Source organism: Sus scrofa, chromosome 1 (assembly GCF_054392235.1).
Source record: "Sus scrofa isolate SSC_HxYL_T2T_F1_AM1 chromosome 1, Sscrofa_HxYL_maternal_Yorkshire_Landrace_v2.0, whole genome shotgun sequence".
Lineage (NCBI taxonomy): Eukaryota > Metazoa > Chordata > Mammalia > Artiodactyla > Suidae > Sus > Sus scrofa.
The window spans coordinates 109898647-109922710 of record NC_139383.1 but is presented as its reverse complement, the minus strand read 5'-3'; the positions used below and the strand labels follow the sequence as shown (position 1 = coordinate 109922710).

At 38.0% G+C, this 24064-nt stretch overlaps 2 protein-coding genes and 1 long non-coding RNA gene across 8 annotated transcripts in view; 2 read left to right on the top strand and 1 right to left on the bottom strand.

Annotated features, from left to right (window-relative positions):
• SMAD4 (SMAD family member 4) overlaps nt 1-24064 on the bottom strand; it is a 651075-nt gene that overhangs the window by 30045 nt on the left and 596966 nt on the right. For 2 of the 6 annotated variants that reach the window (XR_014836516.1, XR_014836515.1), the window contains exons 1-5: nt 23142-23260; nt 7766-8143; nt 6503-6677; nt 5753-5782; nt 318-530 (exon numbers count right to left, since the gene is read on the bottom strand). Coding sequence is in view for 4 of the 6 variants with exons in the window: in NM_214072.1 (NP_999237.1) it covers nt 318-530; nt 5753-5782; nt 6503-6677; nt 7766-8014 (667 nt within the window). In the remaining 2 variants the exon portion in view is untranslated. 6 annotated transcript variants of the gene reach the window in all.
• Nucleotides 956-5600, top strand: LOC146406293 (uncharacterized). The gene is made up of 2 exons (XR_014808981.1): nt 956-1711; nt 2796-5600. It is a non-coding gene; the product is annotated as an uncharacterized LOC146406293 (long non-coding RNA).
• LOC102159046 (uncharacterized) overlaps nt 23466-24064 on the top strand; it is a 35664-nt gene continuing 35065 nt past the window's right edge. Inside the window, exon 1 of the mRNA XM_084966274.1 lies at nt 23466-23919. Within this exon, the coding sequence (XP_084822400.1) occupies nt 23475-23919 (445 nt within the window). The 5' untranslated portion in view covers nt 23466-23474. The remainder of the gene's footprint in view (nt 23920-24064) is intronic.

Sequence of the window (24064 nt, the reverse complement as noted above, 5' to 3'; positions counted from 1 at the left end):
ACTTAAATATTTCTCTCCTAAAATGTATCTGAAAGCTCAAGAGACTTCTGCATATAATAAATAAAGTATTAATTAGACCATTAATTTAAATCATTATTTAAATTCCAAGTGACTACACACCAACATAAGAACATTTAAATGAATTATAAACACCATTTTTTTCCAGGACAACTGAAAAAACCTATTTAACACTTGTTTACCTATGAAAGCTATCACAGTACTTTTAATTTACACTTACTTCCTCCAAGTGACTACCTATAAACACTCAATGGTTAGGAAAATTCATCTTGCTGACTACATGTGACTCTACAACTCACTTGTGGAAGCCACAGGAATGTTGGGAAAGTTGGTGGTGCTGGTCGCATTAGACTCAGATGGAGCTAACAGAGCTGGGGTGCTGTATGTCTCCGTCGATGCACGATTACTTGGTGGATGCTGGATGGTTTGAATTGAATGCCCTTCAGTGGCTAATGATGGCTGACCCTCAAAGTCATGAACATATTCATCCTTCACCAACATACCTGATGGAGCTATAACGGAAAAATAAACATATTTTAGTATCTTACAAATTTCTATTACAAAAGAAAAGTCTTTTAAGTAATATAACACATAAAATCAACTATAGTATAAATAAGTCTCAGAATTTTCTCAAACTATCTTAAAAGCATACTATTTTATCACAACAAAGTTATTTATCCAGAGATAATGGCATCAGATCAATCTGACAGATTCCTTGAAACATTGCCCACCTCCGGCAATGGTCCTGAAAAGGTATTCTTTAGTTTCTTGGTATTCTTATAATAATTTGTAAGTAATAATCATCTTAAATACATAATATAAAGTAGACAAGAATTAAATGGCTTTGGGAAAAGTTTACCTAGCTAAGATGACCAAATTGAGATAAAGTAATTACTCTTTATATTTTTGCTACTTGCAATATGAGTGGGCTCTGACAGCTATCCAATTCCGGGATCTACAATTATTAAGTAACATATTTTTGAATGTGAAGCATACTGAATGTCCCTTAAAACATTAGAACAAGAAAAATTCCAAAAGGTGAGTCAAAGAGAAATTTCTAGAAACTCAATCCAAATAACAGTGTTTGATAAAGCGTAGTGTGAAAAAACTCAGTAAAACATCTCTCACCTGTGTAGTTACACCTTAATAAGCAAAGCTAGACGCTAGCTGATATAATACCTTTCCTTGAACAAACCAGGGAACAATTAGTTGGTTTTGTCATGAGGAAAAAAAGAAAACTGAAACTGCATTTATAATATCAATGCGTCTCTGCCCATAACCTCCCCATTTCTTTTTAGGGTACAGTTTGAGGTTTACAACCCTTTACTGTGTCTGAACTAACATTACCCCAGAATTTTACAAACCACTGAACTCTAATACTAGGTCCTCTTTTTAAAGCAATTAATAGACCACAAAAAGACATTGTCTTTTCCATTAGCAATCAGCATATAGTGCCCCTTATAGTGCCCCGTAACTTTCCCTAGGTCAATCTTTGAAAAACTCTATTACACATAAATAAATGCCCGTTAGTTACAGGGCTATTTTTTTTTTTTTTATTATTAAACTGAGACTATTTCAAAGAGGTAAGAATAATCTGTTATTCAGATTTCTACATATAATCTCTTTTTTTTTTTTCGTCTTTTTGCTATTTCTTGGGCCGCTCCCGCAGCATATGGAGGTTCCCAGGCTAGGGGTCGAATCGGAGCTGTAGCCACTGGCCTACGCCAGAGCCACAGCAACGCGGGATCCGAGCCACGTCTGCAACCTACACCACAGCTCACGGCAACGCCGGATCGTTAACCCACTGAGCAGGGGCAGGGACCGAACCCGCAACCTCATGGTTCCTAGTCGGATTCGTTAACCACTGCACCACGATGGGAACTCCTACATATAATCTCTTAAAGGACTTTTTCATGAATCAAAAGTAATGAAGATATTGATATTTTTAAGATCATAAATTCCACTCTAAAGAGTTTCTCTTTAGAAAATTCTATGGAAACCAAAGATAACCAATAGGAGCTTAAGATATCATGTGTCAGTAAAAAAAAGCTGGATCTATCTACTCAATCACTAATGTTGGCCAAATTATAAAAATGCAAAGAAAAAATCATTTGGGACATAAAGTGAGTATGGCTGTATTTAATTTTTTTTAAATTATACTCTTCAATAAAGTCCTATGATTTTCTGCATATTGATCCTGACATCACTATTTAATTTCTGGAAATTTTAGGGTTTTTGTTGTTTATAGTGACTGGGATCTTTTTACCAAGACATTGGTATTTCTAGTACATAAGGAGAAAGTTATTGATTTGAGGATACAGATAGTCAACTTTTTTTTTTTGGCCACACTTGCTGCATGTGTAAGTTCCTAAGCGCCAGGGACCAAACCTGTGCCATATAAGTGACAACAGTAGATCCTTAACCTGCTGAGCCACCAGGGAACTCAATAGCTAGTCAACTTATTATACTCATGTTTTTGCTTTCCAGTTGACCCTGTGGCTTAATGTGTAATCATAACAACTGAATGAATTCTGCTCTTAAAGAGTTATGCCTCATAGGAGCTCCCATCGTGGCACAGCAGAAACAAAGCTGACTGGTATCCATGAGGTTGTGGGTTTGATCCCTGGCCTCACTCAGTTGTTAAGGATCCGGTGTTGCCATGAGCTGTGGTGTAGATCACAGACGGGACTTGGATCTAGCATTGCTGTGGCTGTGGTATAGGCCAGCAGCTATAGCTCCGATTAGACCCCTAGCCTGGGAAGCTCCATATGCCGTAGGTGTGGCCCTAAAAAGAGACAAAAAGACAAAAAATAAAGAGTTATGCCTCATAACTTTTTCTTGCCTAATATACTGGCTAAACCTTCCCAAATGCAAGTTTGGGACTCCTACTAGTGTACAGGTCTCTTTAATCAAATAACTAAAATATACGTTTCTTAGGTAAAACGGAGTATCAACAAGGATAGACGTTTGCAATACATTTTTGCCAAGAGAAAAAAAGGTTACAAAACACTATTGTACACTAAGATCATATGCATGTTTAAAAAAATCATATACTGAAAGTAAAAAAGCAAGGTCCAGAACAGTGCCCAATATGCTTTTTGTGTAAGAAAGAAGGGAAGTAATACATGTATTTCTGCATAAAGAAACCCTGGAAGGAAACACCAGAAACTAATAAAAGTGATTACCTGAGGTAGGGGGGAATGGGGGCAGGGGTGGGAGCACTTCTTTTCACTGTATACCTTTTTATAGTATTTTGATTTATGGACCATGTATTGCCTATTCAAAAAAATAAAATTAAAAAAACATATAGTATATATTTTTAAAGTCCAGAAAACAGATACCAACCTATTAAGTATTTCTCTTTATGGACTAGCATTCAACAAATTAATTCACTGAAAAAATATTTATTGAGCACCTATGTTCCAGGTACTGTTCTAGCACTTGGGATAAATCAATAAACAAAAGAAAAACCACTGCCCCCATGGAGTTTACAGTCTTTTATAATATTTGTCTATTGTTAAATATCTAACAGTGAGCACACATTACTCCAGTTTATCCTAGCTTTCTAATCTTGGACAAGTTCTTTGACCTCTCCAGACACCAGTCTCTACATCTGATAAAATGTGGATAATGCCACCTACCATGTAGGAGTATTATGAGAATGACAACATAATATTTATAAATCACTGACACAAAATGAGTACTTAGAAAGTGTTAGCTATTTTGATTTAACCTTTAGAGCAGTAATACATGTATGCAGTGATTGTAAAATGTTCTATGAGGAGTAAATGGGGACAGAAAAGCTGAAGACACTGAGCTCATCCTGGGTCTCTGCTCTTTATCACAACCAGCAAGCAGGTCACAGAGCTTGTCTGATGGCACTGTCACTGTCTTATTTACCTTTCCTTTCCTTCACTAGACTATGAGCTCCCTTGAGTAGAAAAAAAACATACTTTATTTATCCTACTGTCACTGGAAACTAACACAGTACCAGGCAATACATGCTCATTAAATATTTGTTAAAATGAACACACAAGTCAATGTGGTCATGAAAAGTTTCATAAAGGAGGTGAGCCAGGCTGGAAATGATTACAACAAAGATTCCAACTCAAAAGTGAAGAAATGGTCCCATTTTCGTAACTTTTAGCTACCATATTTCTCTGTCCAAATCTAGAGGGGCATCTTGTGAGAACTACCTGTTTTCTGAAGAAAGAAGCCACTAAAGCCAGCTTTTACATAACTACCACTAGGGGGATCCATAAGGCTGAATACTGTTAGGCGCAAAGCAACTAAAAAGAGGCTATCAACCCACACAAGCCCATCAATAACAGGTACACCTAACAGCAGTACTTTAGGACAGAGAGCAATGTAAAAGAAAGAGTCTTCAGAACTGGATCCTGTCACAACCACCTCCAAGGGAGATTCTGATATAGTTATTACTACAGTCACCCAATCCCTAACACTCACTGAGCAAAAAGCTTTCATTCTCCAAAAACATATGGAAAATGGTGAAGATCTGAAGAGTTTTTATTTTCAAGGAAAAGAGGTGACATATCAATGTTCGTGTGGTTGAAGAAGCTGGGCTTTACTCAATCAATCTTTTTTTGTTTTGTTTTGTTTTGTTCAGGGCCAGGGAATTGAACCCATGCCAGAGCAGCAACTCAAACCACAGCAATGACAATGCAGGATCCTTAATCCCCTGAGCCACCATGGAACTTCCCAATCAATCTTAAAATTGGCCTTTGCAGACCACAACAGCTTCTACCACTAACCTCCTGTTCTCAGAAACCAATTAACCCTTAACAAGTATCAAAGGCACTAGAGTCTTCCTTTATTATTATTCACACAGAAGAGAAGTAGAGAATAAAAACAAGCAGACGTTCATGCTCTTCCTAAATCTTAAGGTTAGATGATATTTCTGACCCATTTCTAAAATTCTCCAAAAAAAGAGGTGCTAAGCCACTAATTTCCCTCCAGAATAATGGCACACCTTTCTAAGACGATAGTGGCTGTTTTGTCAGAATTTCTCTGTGAGTTAATTAGTTCCTGAAGAAAATTTCATTAACATATTCTAAGAAAAAGCTAAAAGTTTTAACAGATTTCTGTTAAATATTCTCAAATATTATACAAAAACAAAACAAAAAACATCCCCTTCCCCCATTTATTCCATTTCCCCACCTCAAAACACTTAAAAATAGGATTAGAACATCTGTGATTGGCATATAAAGTAGCCTTGTTTTATTTACTCAAAATGTAAAACTGAAAAAAAAAATTAATACAGAATGCAGTCTTATGTCATTCGTAAAAACAAGTTAGGCTGAAATGAAGAAAAATTAGAATTTTGGTGTTTTTAAACATTACACATGATTCTAAATTATCAAACATAGGTTATATATATTTCAACAGGTTCTGTGAGATTTTCTTCCAAAATAGCCAGTTTTTAACCAATTTAAACATTATTCTTCCTTTTTATGTTTTATGTTCCCCTATCATATTGTTTAGGCTACTTTCAGTCATAAATAGCAGTTCAAATTCAAAGAGCCAACAGCCTATTTAATCCAGTTTTAAACGCTGGATACGTGCCCCCCCCCCCAAATAAATCTACATTTCCAAAGCTGTAAGTTTCTTCTTATAAGTGTTACCAGCATCCATACAAACCAGTTCTAAGGCAATAAAAAATAAAGAGGACAGGATTAAAGAAAAGAGAGAAAGTTACAAGAAACAGGTTACCTACCATTACTCTGCAGTGTTAATCCTGAGAGATCTTATATTTTTAAAGGAGAGAAGAAAATAAAATATTAATCATTATTACGAAAATAACTTTCTTTATATTTAAAATTACAGAATGTGTAAATTTAAGCCAGGGATTCAAAATTGCACGAACCATGTCAATTCAAGAACAGTAGTACAAATGTTATTCAACAATGTATAAACTAAGTATTCAATTCTATAATGCTTTCCATCTTATTTTTCGAGAACAATGTTCTAAATGGGCAAAATACCAACTATGTATACTTAGCTTCAACAGTCAAAATACAAATTTGTTCTGAATTCAAATTTAAATATTTAGGGAGTTCCCGTTGTGGCTGTGTGGTAACGAACCCAACTAGTATTCGTGAGGACTTGGATTCGATCCCTGGCTTTAAGGATCCAGCATTGCTGTGAGCTGTGGTATATAGGTTGCATATGCAGCTCAGATCTGGTGTTGCTGTGGCTGTGGTGTAGGCCAGCAGCTGCAGCTCCCATTCAATCCCTAGCCTGGGAACTTCCATATGCCTCAGTGCAGCCCTAGAAAGACACACACACAAAAAGTAAATACTTATATTTTGTTTAAAAGTCTGATTTTTTTAACTTTAGTTGAAGTACTAGGCTATCTCCAAATTTATAATTTAACTTAGAAAAATTAAAACAATGAAAAAAAATTAAAACACTGTTGAGGTCTTTTCTCTTTGTGCTTCTAAGCATAAAAGAAAAGTCTACTTACCAATTCCTGGTGATACAACTCGTTCATAGTGATATGGATTCACACAAACACTATCACATTTTAAGTCAAATGCATACTGACAATATTTAACATGTTTTAATTCATTTTTGTGAAGATCAGGCCACCTCCAGAGACGAGCATAAATCACATGAGGAAATCCTTTCCGACCAGCCACCTAGGAAAAATTAATGACCATTTATTGAGCATCAGTTATGCACCACACATTATTCAAAGCACTTTATACATTCTCACTTAATCCTTACAGTCCTACAAAGTCAGTATTATAATCCCCATTTCTTAAATGAGAAGACTAAAGCTCAAAATAACTCACTTGGCCACAGTCACAAAGCAATGAACACGGGTATGATTTCAAGATTTATGCTCAGGTTTTAAAAGACAGGAAAAAAAAGGTATGAGTTTGATGAAGAAACCATACCTAAAATCTAAAAATAATTTTTTTGTTTTTTTGGTCTTTTTAGGGCCGCACTTGTAGCTTATGAAAGTTCCCAGGCTAAGAGTCAAATTGGAGCTGCAGCTGCTGGCCACATCAACACCAGACCTGAGTCTCATCTATGACCTATGCTGCGGCTTATGGCAACACTGGATCCTTAACCCACTGAGCAAGGCCAGGGATCAAACCTGAATCTTCATGGATACTAGTCAGGTTCTTTACCAGCTAGGCAACAATGACAACGGCCTAGAAATAAAATTTTTAAATCTAACAATATAAGCTTTCTATAAGTTTCTTTAAAAATATTAAACACAGGTGATATATTATGTAGTCTTATATGAAAAATCTGATCCGTGAAAAGATAATTTGTAAATATAAGCTTTTAGCTCAAGTTTTAAAAACATATTTGAAATCTTCTGGATTGTTTTTCATATAAAAATACCAAACACACAGTATCAGATTTCTGTATTATCAAAGGACTGAGTATTAGCTTAGTTTTTTAAATGTGCATGTAACACCAAAAAAGAAAAAACGGCTACAAGGATGAATACCAAAGTGCTAAGATGTGGGTTTTCTTCTATTTTTATTTTTCAAATGTTCTACCCTGAACTTTTTTTTATTCAAAACATTTTAAAACTTTTAAGATATATTCTTCCATATACTCCCATAATATGTATCGGTACAGGATGTACTACAATATCTAAAGAAATGGAGCAAGCATTAAATTTCCCATAGTAACTTAAGAGGAAACAAGAATTTTTAAAACTCTGCCACTACAGAAGATATTAAAAAAACTCAAGCACAAGACTAACCTGAAGCCTCCCATCCAATGTTCTCTGTATGGTAACACATTTGCTAGGGTGAGCTCCATTTGTGGTTATAGCTGTTATTAAAGAATCCAATTCATCTTTTTTCTCCTTCAGCTTCTTTACCAAACTTTCAATTGCTCTTTTTGCAAATGTTTCACTCTCTCCACCTTGTCTATGGCACATCAAACTATGTACAATGCTCAGACAGGCATCATTACTTGTTGGTGTATTTGTAATAGACATATTGTCCATTTGTTAAAGTTATTCTTTTAAATCAAATATGTCTCCAATTTTCAGAGCAATTTTGATCTTTTGGAGGCAGTGAAAAACAACGGCTAATGTTGCAAGGGAAATTGTTAAACATGTGGTATTCAGGATAACCTAAAAAAAATGAGACAAAGATATCAGAAATCATTTCACAAAGTAGATTAGATTACTTGGGAAAAGATGAAATTGCTTCGGTTAAGTCAAAGACTCAATGAATGTAATTAAAATGTGATGCTTAGAGTTTTAAATGACAAAATGCTGCTGTTTTTGACATTACAAAAATATTAAGCTTAGCCTTCTCATTATTAGAGAGGCATGTTCAATCAATCAAGTCTTGTTGACTGTACCAAAAACCCTAAAGTAAAACCTTAGCAGAACTTTTTAAAAGGATTACTTATGAAGATCAGCACTTTAAAACATTCTTGATTAACAACTAGTTCATCCTAAAAGTCTAACATTAATACACATGAAAAATCCACCATCATTTGGTACCAGATGCTGTTTATGCGTTAACAACATCCAACTTTGTTATAAGAGACCACTAACAACAATAAAAAGATGAATAATTTTCAAATGGGCAAAGGATTCTAATACTCATTTCTCCAAAGAAGGGCCAAAAAGCACATAAAAGGTGCTCATTATCATTTGTCATTAGTGAATTGCAAATCAAAACTACAAAAAGATATCACTTCACACCCAGTAGGTTAGATAAATCAAAAGGATAGATAGTAAGCACTGGAGAGAAAGTGGAAAAAATGGAAGCTTGATACACTGCTGGTGAGATTGCAAAACAGTACAGTCACCTTGGAAAGTAGTCTGACAATTTCTCAAAATGTTAAACAGAGTAACCATACAACCCAGCAATTCCATCCAAGATAATGGAAAAGCTACGTCCACACAAAAATATGTACATAAATGTTAACAGCAGTATCATTCATAATAGGTAAAAAGTAAATACAACCCAAATGCCCATCAACTGATGAATGTATAAATGAGTATACCTATACAATGTAATATTATCAGTCATAAAAGGAATAAAGTACTGAAGATACACACTACAACATGGATGAACCTGGAAGACACGAGGTGAAAGACACCGGTCACAAAATACCACATGTTGTATATTCCTATTTATATGACATATCCAGAGCAGAAAAATCACTGCAATAAAAAGTAGTGGATGTGTCAGAAACTGGTAATGGGAAGGGGAATGAGGACTGACTGCTAATGGGTCTGGAGTTTCTTCAGGGGCAATGAAAATGTTCTAAAATTGATATGGTGATGATTGCATAACTCTGTCACTATAGTGAAAACCATCAAATCATACACTTTTTTAAAAGGGTGAATTTTACACTATGTGTATTACCAGTAACATTATTGTTTTTAAAAAAAGGAGACCACTGAATTCCTCAAAATATTTTACTCATAAGAGGATAAATTATTTTCCACAGAAATTAAACTCTAAAAAATAAGTATTAATTAAAACTCCTTTCAACACTGATAACACAAACTTACCTAACCCACACAGAATAAGACCATCAGCCTAAGAATAAATAAGATAAAGCAGGAGTGGAGGCTGAACTTCCTGTAAGGGTTTGTTTTTGTTTGTTTGTTTTTGTCTTTTTAGGGCCGCACCCACAGTATATGGAGGTTCCCAGGCTAGGGGTCAGACAATCGGAGCTGTAGCTGCCAGCCACAGCCACAGCAACGTGGGATCCGAGCTGCGTCTGCAATCTACACCACAGCTCACAGCAATGCTGGATCCTTAACCCACTGAGCAAGGCCAGGGATCAAACCTGAGTTCTCATGGATACTAGTTGGTTCGTTAACCACTGAGCCAAGATGGAAACTCCTTAAGGGGTTGTTTTTCAATTGTTTGTTGATTTTGTTGCATTCCATGCTTACTTTGCTCTTACCTTCTTTGGCCATTTACTTGAATCTTTAACAAGATACCTTCATCACTGTATTAATAAAACTAACTTATCAGTTTCTACCAAAATCTGTTCCTCTTCTGATGACCTTTACTTGTACAGCTTGAACTCCACTCAATTACCCAGCACTGGTAAGTCTGGTAAATTATCTTTGACTTACCTCTCACTTTGATTATCCCTACATTCTCTCACAAAGTTACATGATTCTTTAATCATTTCTACCAATTTCTATTCTACCAAACAGTGTTGTAGTTTGGGGCCACATTTAAATTCATATCACATAGTATTTAACACATACCCCCCTCAATTGTCACCAATTTTATATAAATGCCTGTCTCAACTACTATAAAACCCAGGGAGAGAAAAAGCAGTAGTTTTTCTTACACCTTTGAATACTTAACCACTTGCCCACATTCAGTAAATACATGCTAAACGAACACTTTCCAGATAACCAAAGATTACCTGTCTGGTGATTTTGGAGTTAGAGATCTGGATTAGAATCCCAGTTCTTAAACTAAGTAGTGGGACAAACTAAGTTACTTAAACTCTTTTTAAACCTGGACTGAAAGGAGTGTATACAGAGCTCAAAGTAGAAAGCTTACATGAAGCGCTTAGCACATAATGTTAAGTAAAAAGCAGCTAGCAGCTACTGTCTGAATACCAACATGGTTATCTTAATAGTTTTAAAAGGCGATTTTCCTGAAACACATTATGCATTTTTCTTCATTTTCTCCTATTAAAATTTGTCAATGAAAATTTAGGAGGGTGGGAATAGTAGTACACCACATCCAGGACTCACAACACAAAGGCATACAGGACTTGGGCAAATTATACAAATGAATAAAATGTGCCAGGTGTAAAGAAAAGTACTGAGGAGTACAAGTGCATGTCTATCTAAAGTGAGTAACAGTGGAATTCCCTCGTGGCGCAGTGGGTTAAGGATCTGGTATTGTCACTGCAGCAGCTTCAACTGCTGCTGTGGCATGGATTTGATTCCTAGCTGGTGCACTTCCACATGCTACCACCGCAGATAAAGAGAAAAAAAAAAAAGTAAGTAGCCGCCACTCACCGGCAGAAGTGGAATTTGAGCTGCCACATCTTCAATGCCCATTTGTAGTTAAAAGTAAATATACGCAACTTATGGTGAAGGGAGGAAAAGGAGCAAGAAAAACCACAGTGTATGCCAAACAAAACACATCTTCAACTCAAAGCCGGCCCAAGAGAATCACTACCATGAAATCTCAGAATACCAATGTCATGAAAATTTTAATTCCTAGACTTTGAAAGCTCTCAGGGACAGGAACTAGTCCTTTTCATCATTATATGTTCAATTTCTAGGACATGTAGGTGCTCCTTATTGTTAAATGAATGCGTTTCTTTTTTTTCTTTTACTTTTTTTGTCTTTTTAGGCTAAACTCACAGCAGGCATATGGAGGTTCCCAGGCCAGGTGTTGAACTGGAGCTGTAGCTGCTGGCCTACACCACAGCCATGGCAATGCCAGATTCAAGCTGCATCTGCGAGCTATACCACAGCTCGCGCTGGATCCTTAACCCACTGATTGAGACCAGGAATTGAACCTACATCCTCATGGATACTAGTCAGCTTTGTTTCTACTGAACCACGACGTGAACTCTAAATCAATGCATTTCTACATGTGCTTTCAGATTCATGCTGAGGTTATCCAGTCCCACTTTTGTCCACTTAGTAAAGTCCTAGCCATCCTTCAAAATACTTTTTTTTTTTTTTTGGCAGTGCCTGTTGCATGTGTAAGTTCCCCAAGAGTTTCCCCTAAGACAGTGTCTCCTCTCCCCAAAATCCTGAGAACTATTTCCCTGGTGTGTTTAGTGTGTGTTCTCTACTACATTATTTGACCCCTCCCTCAAAAAACACACCCCAATTATAACCCAACACATTATATTACGGTTATTTGATTGTTTCACACCCTGCTGCCACAAATTGAGAAGTTCAAGAAAACAGCAATACTTTCTCATCTTAGAAATTCCCAGAACCAGGAGTTCCTGTCGTGGCGCAGTGGTTAACAAATCCGACTGGGAACCATGAGGTTGCAGGTTTGATCCCTGGCCTTGCTCAGTGGGCTAAGGATCTGGCGTTGCCGTGAGCTGTGGTGTAGGTTGCAGACGCGGCTTGGATCCTGCGTTGCTGTGGCTTTGGTGTAGGCCGGTGGCTACAGCTCTGGTTAGACCCCTAGACTGGGAACCTCCATATGCCGCGGGAGTGGCCCTAGAAAAAAGACAAAAAGACAAACAAAAAAAAAGAAATTCCCAGTACCATGCACAGTTCCTGACAAATACCATGCAAATGTTAGTAGATTGAGTACAGATCATTTTCTTGCAATGAATTTTGAAGAATACAAATACTTATGCTGTTGAACTCATTTTCTAATATTACATTCCCAAAGATTTGTATAAATTTATAATGTGATTAAAGTGTTTGGGTCTAACTATGTCATCATAATCTCACTGCCAGATGTTCACATCTCTAAATCTTATTTTTGGCCCCAATAGTATCTCAGAAACTGTTTTAACTGTACATTTCTTTGAAAACTAGTGGAAGTGTCCTTGCTTTCTTAAACACAGCTTTCTCACATTTTTGTCTTGGTTGTATTCCTATGACAAGTAACTGAAACACAATTTAAAAGTTCCTTGCATAAAAAAAAATAATACCAACCAGGGTATATATAGGTGTTTTTCCATACTGAGTAACTTTAGATTATAATTTTTAAAGAGTGGTATGGAATAATAGTAGACAAGAGCACTTGACTGGTATAAGCAAAATTATTTACTCTAATCAAAGCTCTAGCAGCATGACTGGGCAAGTTAACATCCCTTTCAATTCTTTCATCTATAAAATGGGAACAATATCTGCCTTGCCAAGTTTATAGATTGGCTATGGTAATCAAATGCAACAGTATACATAAAAGCAATCTGGGAACCATAATCGATCAATCCTACAAATACTGCACCTGCTATTAGCAAAGCACTACAGATACAGAAAGAGCACAAAATCAGAAAGCAGTTCTCAACTCTACCATGAACATCCCATTTTTTGTAACAAAAAATTTATGTCACCCCATTAGCTATCCTTAAAGTTCTAACTTACATATAATTTTAAAATTTAACAATGCTCTAAGTATACAGGAGAAAAATATTAATATATAATAAAGCATGCATTTCAATAAAAATCCTCAGGGATATCAACAAAATAGGAAAGTATAATACAGAAACTAGAGGGAGTTCCTGTTGTGGTCCAGTGGGTTGAGAACTCAACTAGTGGGACTAATGGAACCCGACTAAGAACCCATTGTGGCTCAGTGGAAACAAATCTGACTAGTATCCATGAGGGTGTGGACATCCATAACGTTTGATCCCTGGCCCCATGCAGTGAGTTAAGGATCTGGAGGTGCTGCAAGCTGTGGTATAGGTCGCAAATGGGGCTTGGATCCCGCATTGCCATGACTGTGACGTAGGCCAGCAGTTGCAGCTCCAATTGGACCCCTACCCCCAGAACTTTTTCTATATGCCACAGGTGTGGCCCTAAATAGAAAAGGAAAAAAAGAAGCTAGCTGCTTGCACTAATATGTTGAATCACCATAGTATGATAGCTACAAATTCAGACCTTCCAAGTCAGGTGTGCTGTTCTGGCACAGTGGCACTGCAGTTGGTGGCATGAATTTTCCAAAATGGTTAACTCTTGATTAAGTTCCAAATTCAACAACTTCAAATAGGAAACTGTATTAGGAGAAAATTAATTTCCTCAAATTGAGCATACATTAAGATAGAGTTATGTTATAGGCTAATTATATGCTTTCCTCCTACAAGGCTTTTTGGGGGCATCTGAAAAGTGTTATGATATAGCAGAAACCGGCACAACATTGTAAATCAACTATAATTTTTAAAAAAAAAGTGTTGTGGGATGCAGAAAATCCTTCACAGTCTTTCATACTGCAGGATGGTTTTCCTGGCCCCAACTTACCAAAGCTCCTCCCACTAACTTCCACAACATCTCTTACCCCACTGACAACCACTGATCTAGAAAATTCAAACATATCATTACACAAAGTAATAGATGCCTAAAAGATGTAGGTATTAAAGTGGTTTGGAAATAAGAAAGCATGGTAAGTCTTATCGTGATGTATCAGTCAGGCTAGGTTAGTTTATGTCACAGTGACAACCAACCCCTCAAATATCACCAGTTTAAAACAATGGTTTGTTTTCTGCATAAACTATTTGTCAACCACAGATATATGCCCTAACAGCAATGCCTATCACTGCTCATTATCATCTCTCAGGGATTAGGCCCACAAAGGCTCCATCTCTAAATATGTCCTTAAATGGCAGAGAAGACAGGATAATACATGTACTGTCTTTTAAAGGCTATCATTTCTGCTCACATTGGATTGGCCAAGTCATATAGCTATGCCAGTAGTTCTCAATTAGGACAACTCTTTCCTCCTGGAACATCTGACAATGTCTAGAGACATTCTGGATTGCCACAACTGGAATGGGGAGGTGGAAGCTGTCTAGTAGGTAAAGGCCAGAGCTGCTGCTTAAACATCCTGCAATGCACAGAACAGCCTCCCTCAACAAAAATTTATCCAGTTCAAAATATCAATGGTGCCAAAGCTGAAAAACCCAGCACCATGCCTAATTTCAAGATCGGGAAGAGAGACAGAGAAGTACACTATTACCATGTGCCAGAAGAGAGCCATCAGGATACTGGTGGAATAGTACTAATAACTACCACATGTGAGTAAGAATTTGCCAGGCTGAAGGAAAATCATAGCAAAAAGCAGAGGGACAAGAATGCAGATGTTTTGTCTAGAGTAGGTTTATGGTAGGAAAGAAAGAGAGGAATAACAGCATTAGGTATGCATTAGAAAGAAAACTATGGTAAGAACACTGAGAATAGCCTTGCAAAGGGGAACAGAAAACTACTTAGGAGACAGTGATCAGAAGAGTGACAGGGCCTAGATTAGGGACACAGGCAATGGAAAGAAAAGGGGGAAACAGTAACATGTTTCTAGGCAGAACAGACTAGACTTTTTTAGTCAACTAAGTATAAGGGGTGAAAAGACAGTCAAAAGATAGTTTTGACTAGATAGGTCAACTGAATGATGAAGAAAAAAGATTTCAAAAAGAGGGTAGATAACAAATTCAGCTGTAAATAAGCTGAGTTTGAAAAGAGCTCATTACAGAAGTTAAGCCTACTTGAAAGTCTCTAACATAGAGATATTACAGATCACCACAATAGAATAAACCATCACATAGTGATGGGGTAATAGGACAGGAAGTCAGCAAAAGGGACAGAGGTTTGTTCTTGTGTCTACTTATTTTGTGCTTTGTCTCTAGGCTTGCTGTTAAACCCAAGTTGACACTTGATGTTGATCATAGGAGTAAGGCAAATCCACGGATTACAAAGCCAGGTAAACCAAGATAATTAAAATACTCTCTGAAATTAAAAAGGCTGAGTGCTGGTCTGAGAGGCTCTCATGGAAATTCATAAACTTTAGTTAATGAATGTTGACTTTTTTTCTTAGCTGTCTGTTTACTTCTGGATTATTGACTATATTATGTATGTGAAACAAACAGGTATATTTTCTAGAAGCTACAGATAATTTTAGTTATTGATCAAATATGGGAATATTCGAGAAAGTGCGTATGGGAAAAAAAAAAAAAAAAAAAAAAGCCTGACCTGGGGAAGTATCACTAGGAAGAAATTCTAAGCATAGTAAGGCTTACAGCAGGGGAGGTGGAGGCGGGGGAAGGGGGGGGTGTGAGGGCTTAGTTCAACTGCCCAGAGCACAAGTTACAGCCTAGAGTCTAAACAGAGGAACATCTGAGAATTGAAGTTTGTTAAAATGAGGGCATCTGGAGAAGAACCTCCAAGAGCACGAAGGACTATATACACAGGTATTAATGATTATAAAGATCTGAGATGGGAAGAGTACAATCAAAGCAACAAAAAGAACATCTTTGTGATAACTTTAAGATGAACTACAAGGAACAAAATTTAGAAATACGCTTCTTGTTTACTCATGGGGCTTAGACTTAAATGTCACATTAGTATACCGGTTTCACCTTAAATAATCTTATTTTGAAATTAACATTTTTCTGAATAAATGAGAGTCTGTTAAAAGGTGAATCATTAAGTCCTCTAGTTGACATCTGTTTTTGTCTGCCAACCTGTATTTCCTCTTCTAATTTTCCAAGGGGACTCTCCCCATCTGGGCAGATGGGACAATCCTACTCCTGACTAACCAAAGCCACCTCCTACCCACGTTAGCCGTTTCAAAGATGGGAGAGGACCCAAGTCAGGCTAGTGACACAGCTCCAGGACTTCTGCTGGAACTACAGAAAAAAAATTTTTAAAAACTCTTTGCTGGGCTTGAACTTGAAGCTGGGAATAGTCAGTCTGGAGCCGACCTGATACTAAAACTCACAGAAAGGAAAGCGAAGCTAAGAGAAATAATCCTGATGATACTGACTAGTTATGACCTGAATCCAGCAATCTAAGGCCAGTTCTGATTGCAGACCAAACCAAGGAATTAATTCCCTTTTTACTTAACGGCTACATGTTTCCCAGTATATACTAACTGAACAAAAACTGAGTTAATAACACCCTCGGAAACAGCAGCAATATAATACAAACTCACAAACAATGGAACCAATCAATAATCTTATCAATAATATAGATAAGTTATTTTTAAATAGTAATTGTCATATTCTCTAGTCTCTGGTCCACTTACTTACAGTAATTATTGAGAATTTCAAATAGGCTGTGTTTATGTGAGTTACATCTATTAACACTTACCATCACACAAATTAAAATGTTTATTCTATTAATCTAAAATAATAATAAACCCATTATATGTTAATTAAATGTGTTATGAAAAATACTATTTTCTAAAACAAGCAGAATCAGTAATCAGCATAACATTGTTTTCCATTTTTACAAATTTCTTTACTTTTTTTGTTTGTTTGTTTTTTAGGGCCGCACCTGCAGCACATCCAGGCTAGAGGTCTCGTCGGAGCTACAACTGCTGGCCTACAGCCACAGCCAAAGCAGCAGCAATGCAGGATCCGAGCCACATCTGTGACCTACACCACAGCTCCTGGCAACGCCAGATCCTTAACCCACTGAGTGAGGCCAGGGATTGAACCCAAAACCTCATGGTTCCTAGTCGGATTCATTTCTGCTGTGTCACAACAGGAATTCCCCATTTTTACAAATTTCTTTAACATCCAGCTTAAAAGAAGACAGATGGATTCTCATATCTGCTTCTGCATTCAATCTATTGTGATGTGATGTTTAAGTGTATGAACAAAATGTGCCTTACAAAGATAATTGGAAAAGACAGGACTATTTCAATGGCCTTTTTAGATAATATGGATATTCATCTTTTATTCAACACCAAAGCAAAACACAAATGGCAATTCCGAAAGATTAGTTGCAATGTGGAATCTGAAACTATATCAATGAACTTCTTGGCGCTGTTATATGAAAATCCACTGGTCTATATTGTGCTTTGAATGGATCGATTACCCATGCATGATTTTGTAACATCATGAACTGGTCAGTTGGAAAAATATCAGTTAGTGAGTTACACAGACCTTCCAAATGTTGACACATTTTGTTTTACGATACATATATTTTTAAAAATCACAATTCCTAAACATCATCACCAATCTCATCAGAAAAATCTGTTAAGCATTGGGAAGCTAGCCCCATAGTGGCAGATACAAATTTTCCAAAAATTTAATTTTCACTTGAAGATCAGATTTCATCATTGGCAGCAAATAGATATTTTCCTTGAGTGGCAGGCTTACTTTACTCATTTTTAAGAAATGTCTGCCAAATATCTAAGTCTATATAACTATGGTTTATCAATCATTCTTTTTTTTTTTTTTTTTTTTTTGGCTGCTCAGGTAACATATGGAGGTTCCCAGGTGAGGGATCAAACTTACACCACAGCAGTGATAACAACTGATCCTTAACCTAAGGCACCGAGGAACTCCATATCAGTCATTCTTTTAAGTGAAAATAAAAGCAGTGTTTCGTTAAAAAAGCAGCTAGTTTAGTTTGCAAACCAATCATACAAGTGCTTTTGCTACAGACGAACATTGAATACTAACATGCATACTTTACACACTTGCATTTAATCACACTGAATATGGAAAAGAATGCACTCCAGAGTAGAGATTTTAAAACTAAAACTTTTTACTGCTTCACCAAGAATATTCTTTTTGTTTGTTTGTTTGTTTTTGTCTTTTTGCTATTTCTTTGGGCCGCTCCTGCGGCATATGGAGGTTCCCAGGCTAGGGGTCCAATCGGAGCTGTAGCTGCCAGCCTACGCTGGAGCCACAGCAATGCAGGATCCGAGCCGCGTCTGCGACCTACACCACGGCTCACGGCAACGCCGGATTGTTAACCCACTGAGCAAGGGCAGGGATTGAACCCGCAACCTCATGGTTCCTAGTCGGATTCGTTAATCACTGTGCCACGACGGGAACTCCACCAAGAATATTCTTAAATGAAACTGGCATTTTTTTCAAAAGCTTAACGTGTGTGGCTCTGAAGAACACAATAAAAATTAATACAGTTTGGTGCCACTGTCTTGATTCATGCTAAGGTACCAGAGGTTTACCCACCACTGCTTCCTCGCCATCAGTGCAAATGTCAACACAGTAAAAAAGCATGTAACAACTGCTTTATTATGAGAATAATTCTGATTTCATGAACCCCTAGAAGATAATGGTCATGGGGACCCCCCCGGAGTCTGTGGACCACACTTTGGAAAACACTGTTTTAAAATTTTGTAAAGTAGGGTGAATTTTAATAGCTAATGACAGAAAAGTACATTTCATAAAATATTCTTTTTTTTTTTTTTCTGTGCTTTTTAGGGCCACACCCGTGGCATACGGAGATTCCCAGGCCAGGGGTGGAACTGGAACTGCAGCTGCTGGCCTACACCACAACAGGCAATGCAGGATCAGAGCCAAGTCTACTACCTACACCACAGCTCACGGCAATGCCAGATCCTCAACCCACTGATGGAGGCAAGGGATCAAACCCGTGTCCCCATCGATACTAGTGGGGTTCGTCAATCACTGAGTCATGACAGGAACTCCTCCTCATAAAATATTCTAAACAAAGGAGACCATCAAGTTACCTAGCTTATTCTTTCAAAAGGAGCTGTATCAGAACTTCCCCTGCAGGTTAGCCCAGGCCTACTAAATATACACTGAGTGGGGCCCTACCTTTTAAAGCACTCTAGGAGTCTGAGGTACTATTTTATAAAACATTGATATAGTCTATGCTAGCCTACACACTTCACTTGACAAATTACCAAAAAGACACTGAAACGAACTGTAATGTCACAGATATACGAAACTAACCAAAAAGACTAATTACACAGAAGTTATGTCATTTTTCTTACTATTGGCTAGCCACTTAATTTCAACATCTATATACGGAAAATTCTTTCTTCAATTAGTTTTTGTAGGAGATATCTAGGACAGACACATCTACCATGTTATGTTCAATAATTCCTGGTTTATCTCACCCTATTAAGCACTACTTCCAGTCATCCTTTTACCAGATGATTCAATTACTACAATGACTGCCCATCTACTAATAACAAATGTTTTAGAATTCATTAGTGAAACCACTAATAACCTTAATTCAGTCTTACATTTTGAAATAATTTTGACTTGAAAAAGACCTGAATTACATACATTCATTTACATTAAGACACAGAAATCATATCTTGGAGTTCCCGTCATGGCGCAGCAGAAATGAATCTGACTAGGAACCATGAGGTTGTGGGTTCGATCCCTGGCCTCACTCAGTGGGTTAAGGATCCAGTGTTGCCTCGACCTATGGTGCAGGTCAAAGACGAGGCTCAGATCTGGTGGAATATGGAGGTTCCCAGGCCAGGGGTAGAACTGGAACTTCCATCCATATGCCACAGGTGCGGCCCTTAAAAAAAAAGAAAAAGAAAAAAGAAAGAAAAGAAAAAGAAAAAGGTAGCTCAACCACTTTAGAACACTGATCTGCACTGAACCACAGTTTCTGAAGCTGGCATCCAGCCATCAGTATTTTGTAAAGCTCTCTGAGAGATTTCAAAGTGTAGAGGAGGTTGAGGACCACTGTCCTAAACTTTGGGAGTAAAAAAGCAATGAAACACCACACAGTTACAAGTTTTTCAAACTGAAATAATTCTCATTTAAAATATAAATGAAATATATTCCTTAAGCTTAAAGGTATTTACAATTATCACCATTTTTCAATTAAGATGTAAAAGTACACTCTTTACAGGCTGTATTAGCTATCTATCTGACCTATGATATAATTTGTAGTAGTAAATAAGCTGACTTTATAAAATTCTGAGGACCTATCATCTTAGTTTTATATATGTAAGTTTTTATCACTAGTTTTTATCCACTCTCATGGCTAAAAAAATTTTTCCTGGATGCCAGTTACACCACGTAATAGTGTCAAGGTGACACAACCTAAAATATCTTGTTCCTGAGAAACTGGAATTTAGCCGCATTCCCTATCACCAAAATTACACATTTTAGAATGATAAAAAAATCCAAAATTTCTAAATCTTAGTCACTATTAAGCAGTTTTTGGCATATTATTATGCAAAAAGTATCATACTAAAAGTTGTACAAATGAATAATATCTAAACATATTTGTCAACTGTTTGAATTTCTCTTTAACACAAGTGAATCTTCATCAACTACAGAGAAAAACCCTCAAAATTTGATAATTTAACAAATGGTATTAAATTCTATGTTATGCTAATCTAACTCTTTTAGCTTTAGCGTAGAAAATAACGAAATAAGGCAGAGCTTCCTTGCCTGCCTGCTTGCATGTCTCACAAGCGTCCTAGCCTAATAAATCTGTTTCTTGCCTAAAAAAAGAAAAAAAGAAAAAAATGAAATCAATCACAACCATTTTAGTTGGGTTAGTTTTATACATGACTGTCACCTCAGAGTCACCTTTAATCATCTCTTAAGCAAAACAAAAGTTTCTAACTACAAAATCTTCTAGGGGAAAAAAGGAAATCCAAACATGTACAATGAGCACTGAAATGGCTAACATGATGTTTAAAAAACCATTCACTCTAAAATCACTGAATAAAAAATGAAAAAAAAAATTAGGCACAAGCTGGGGGGAACAAAACAACTGAAATAAGTAAAGTTTAAACATAAGAAAACAGGCAAATTTTAGACAAGATTAAACACGCATTTTAAATATAAAGAATGAAGCAGATCCTGTAGGGTTAAGTGCCCTAGCAGAGGCCTCAGCAATTCACAGCTCAATTAGAATAGTGTCTAATGATGTTACTATAACACTGGCTCAATCAGAAAAAACAGCTCCAAGCCAGAGAGCTGGAGTGTGACCAGCAGCATAAATTAGTTTAGTACTTGCTCTTTGCTGGGGGGGGGGGGGGGAATCTGAAGGGGAATGCAGAAAAATGAATTCACACACAAATGGTGAAACAGCTCAATTAAAATGTAGCTTAAGAAAGTGAAGCATAGGTTTGTTTGGTGGGGGTTTTTTTGTTGTTTTTTTTTTTTGTTTTTTTGAAGTGAAGCATAGGTTTTTAGAAATAAGATTTGCTGCTTCCTAGTAAAAGCAGAATTGCTTCAAGCAGCAAAGCCAATGGAAAAGGTCAATGATTCATACAAAACTTATTCCGAAGAATTTCAAAGTGACTTTCCCAGCACAAGTTTTCATTAAATCTGAAACCAATTTGCAGTTTTTCTAAGCTCAAGATATATACGGAGGAATTTAGCCAAACGCAGAAGTTTCTACTTAGGCATTCCCACTTCAGAAATAAAAAATTAAGATGCAATACTTCTTTAAAGTAACCTCACCCCAAAACCTGGAAAGCAAAGAAAAAGCCACTTCTATCAACAGACTCACAAAATGTTCTATCAATTTTCTCTAGAAAGTTTTAATTCCAACAACTTACACCTACATAATTCATCACCGCCCTTAGAACTAAATCTTAAATGTTTGGCCTACCTGTATTACATTCTGTAAACAAAATCATGACATTGTGGAAGAAACATTAATTTTAAAATCATATTTTAAGATGTTAACTACCTCAATCATTTACAACTTGAAATCTCATGTACTAACCATGTCAGAACTTTGCAAAAGAGAAAATAACTCTTAAGCAGAAAAAGAATACACACTAGAAAACCTCATGCATTTCAGATGAAATAAATTTAGTCTAAGTACAACACGGCAAAGATAATTTATGAAAAGTGCAATAAAAATTATTTAAATACAATGCTCTAAATCTAATTACTCTGTAAAATTGTGCATTTCTGTATTTTCTAGTAGGACTAAATAGTTTCAGAAAAAAAGTACTGAACCTCCTTTTTAAACACCCAAATAATCAAACTGCTCCTGAGACTAAAAGGATGCTCATTCTTAAAAAAGTCAAAGGTTGTTAAAAAATTAGCCAAGACTACATGCTTTTAGAAAGTCGATTCAGGCTAAATAAAATTACTCTCCATTATCTTATATTTATTATTCCTAAATAACTGGCAGTTTCACCTTGAACTATGGTGCAGAAACTGAAGGCATTAAGAAACAAAATTAAAAATAAACTACTTAGAAATAAGTATATATATTTAATCTTACTGGGATTTGGGGAAGGAAATAACTATCATTTTTCAATAGTTTTTTTAAACTCCTCTATACCCTCCCACCCAAAAAACACAATCTAGTTAACTACATCCATTTCTTTGAAAAAAAATTTTAAATCTAGTTTAAGAAATCGTAATAGCAGTTTGGGGCATGGGATGGAGCCACCGCCCTACACATCCTACACCAATTTGATGCTCAGTAACTGTAGTCCTAGCAATAACATAAACTATAGCTTTTAGTTTTTTGTTAGGCTTGCGGGGGGAAGGCGGGTGTAAGGTGCTAAGAATGTTTCCTCCACACCGCTATCACCCACAATACTCAAAAAGTAAGTAAACAAATCAAAAGCAGAAATATAAACTGGAATACACAACCAGGAAGAGAAAATATGAGACAAAGAGAAAATAAAATTTTGCCCAAGAAAAGAAATTAGGACACACCATTTACAACTTTCATTTAGACCTAAGGCAATACACTCACTCCAGCCGACCTGATACGCTCGATTGGGAGGGACAGTATTACTCCAAGAACAACAAAGAGGAGAGGCGGCCGCCGCAGGAGTCCCTGTCCGAGTTTAACTAGATTCTGCGACAACTGAGAGCGGAGTTCGGGGCCGGAGGACCCGCTCCGGAGCCCCAGGCACGCTAGGCACCCGGCTCTGGCCGACCTGCTCAGGGGCAGCCGGCCCGGCGGGCCCGACAGGCGGCCGCGCTGGGCCCGCTGGCCTCCCGCGCGCTCCCCGCCGCCACCGCCGGGAGCCCGCCCCGGGGCGGGGAAGCCGCGGGCGGGGTGCGCGGGCCGGGCCGGGCGAAGGGGAGGGGACATGGCGCGTTACCTGGGCTCCAGCGACGGCGAGGGGCGTCCCTTCTCCCTCCGCGGCTCGTCAGCGGGAGCGCCAAGCCCGTCGCTCCCCCGGCGGCCCGGAGCGCTCCTCGGCCCCCGCCCCGGGGCGTCCGCGCCAGGCCGCCCCTCCTCGGCGCCGCGCCGCTGCCCGCGCGGGCCGGGCCGCCTCGAGCTCCCGCGCCGCCCCGCGGCAAGAGGCCTCTCTCGCTGGGCGGCCGGCTCCCCTCACCCGCACCGCCCCCTGGGCGGCCGCGGAGCCGAGGGGAGGGCGGGAAGGGCCTCCCGAGGAGAGCAGGCCGGAGCGAACGCGGGCTCCGCCACCCGAGCCGCTCCGTTACCGCAGCGGAGACGACGTCCACGGCCGTGTTGTTGCTGCCAACTTGTCGAGAAGACACTGAGCATGCGCGAGCGGAGACCACATCCGGGTAATTTCAGGGTTTGGCCCTTCTCCCCCGCAGCTTTCCTTTCTCTCCACTGCCCCCGCCTCCTGCCCCAGTGACGAGAGGGTCGCTCTGCGCAGGCGCCGGCGCAGCAGCATAGTCGGCGGGGAGTCCCGAGTCTCCGCCAGGT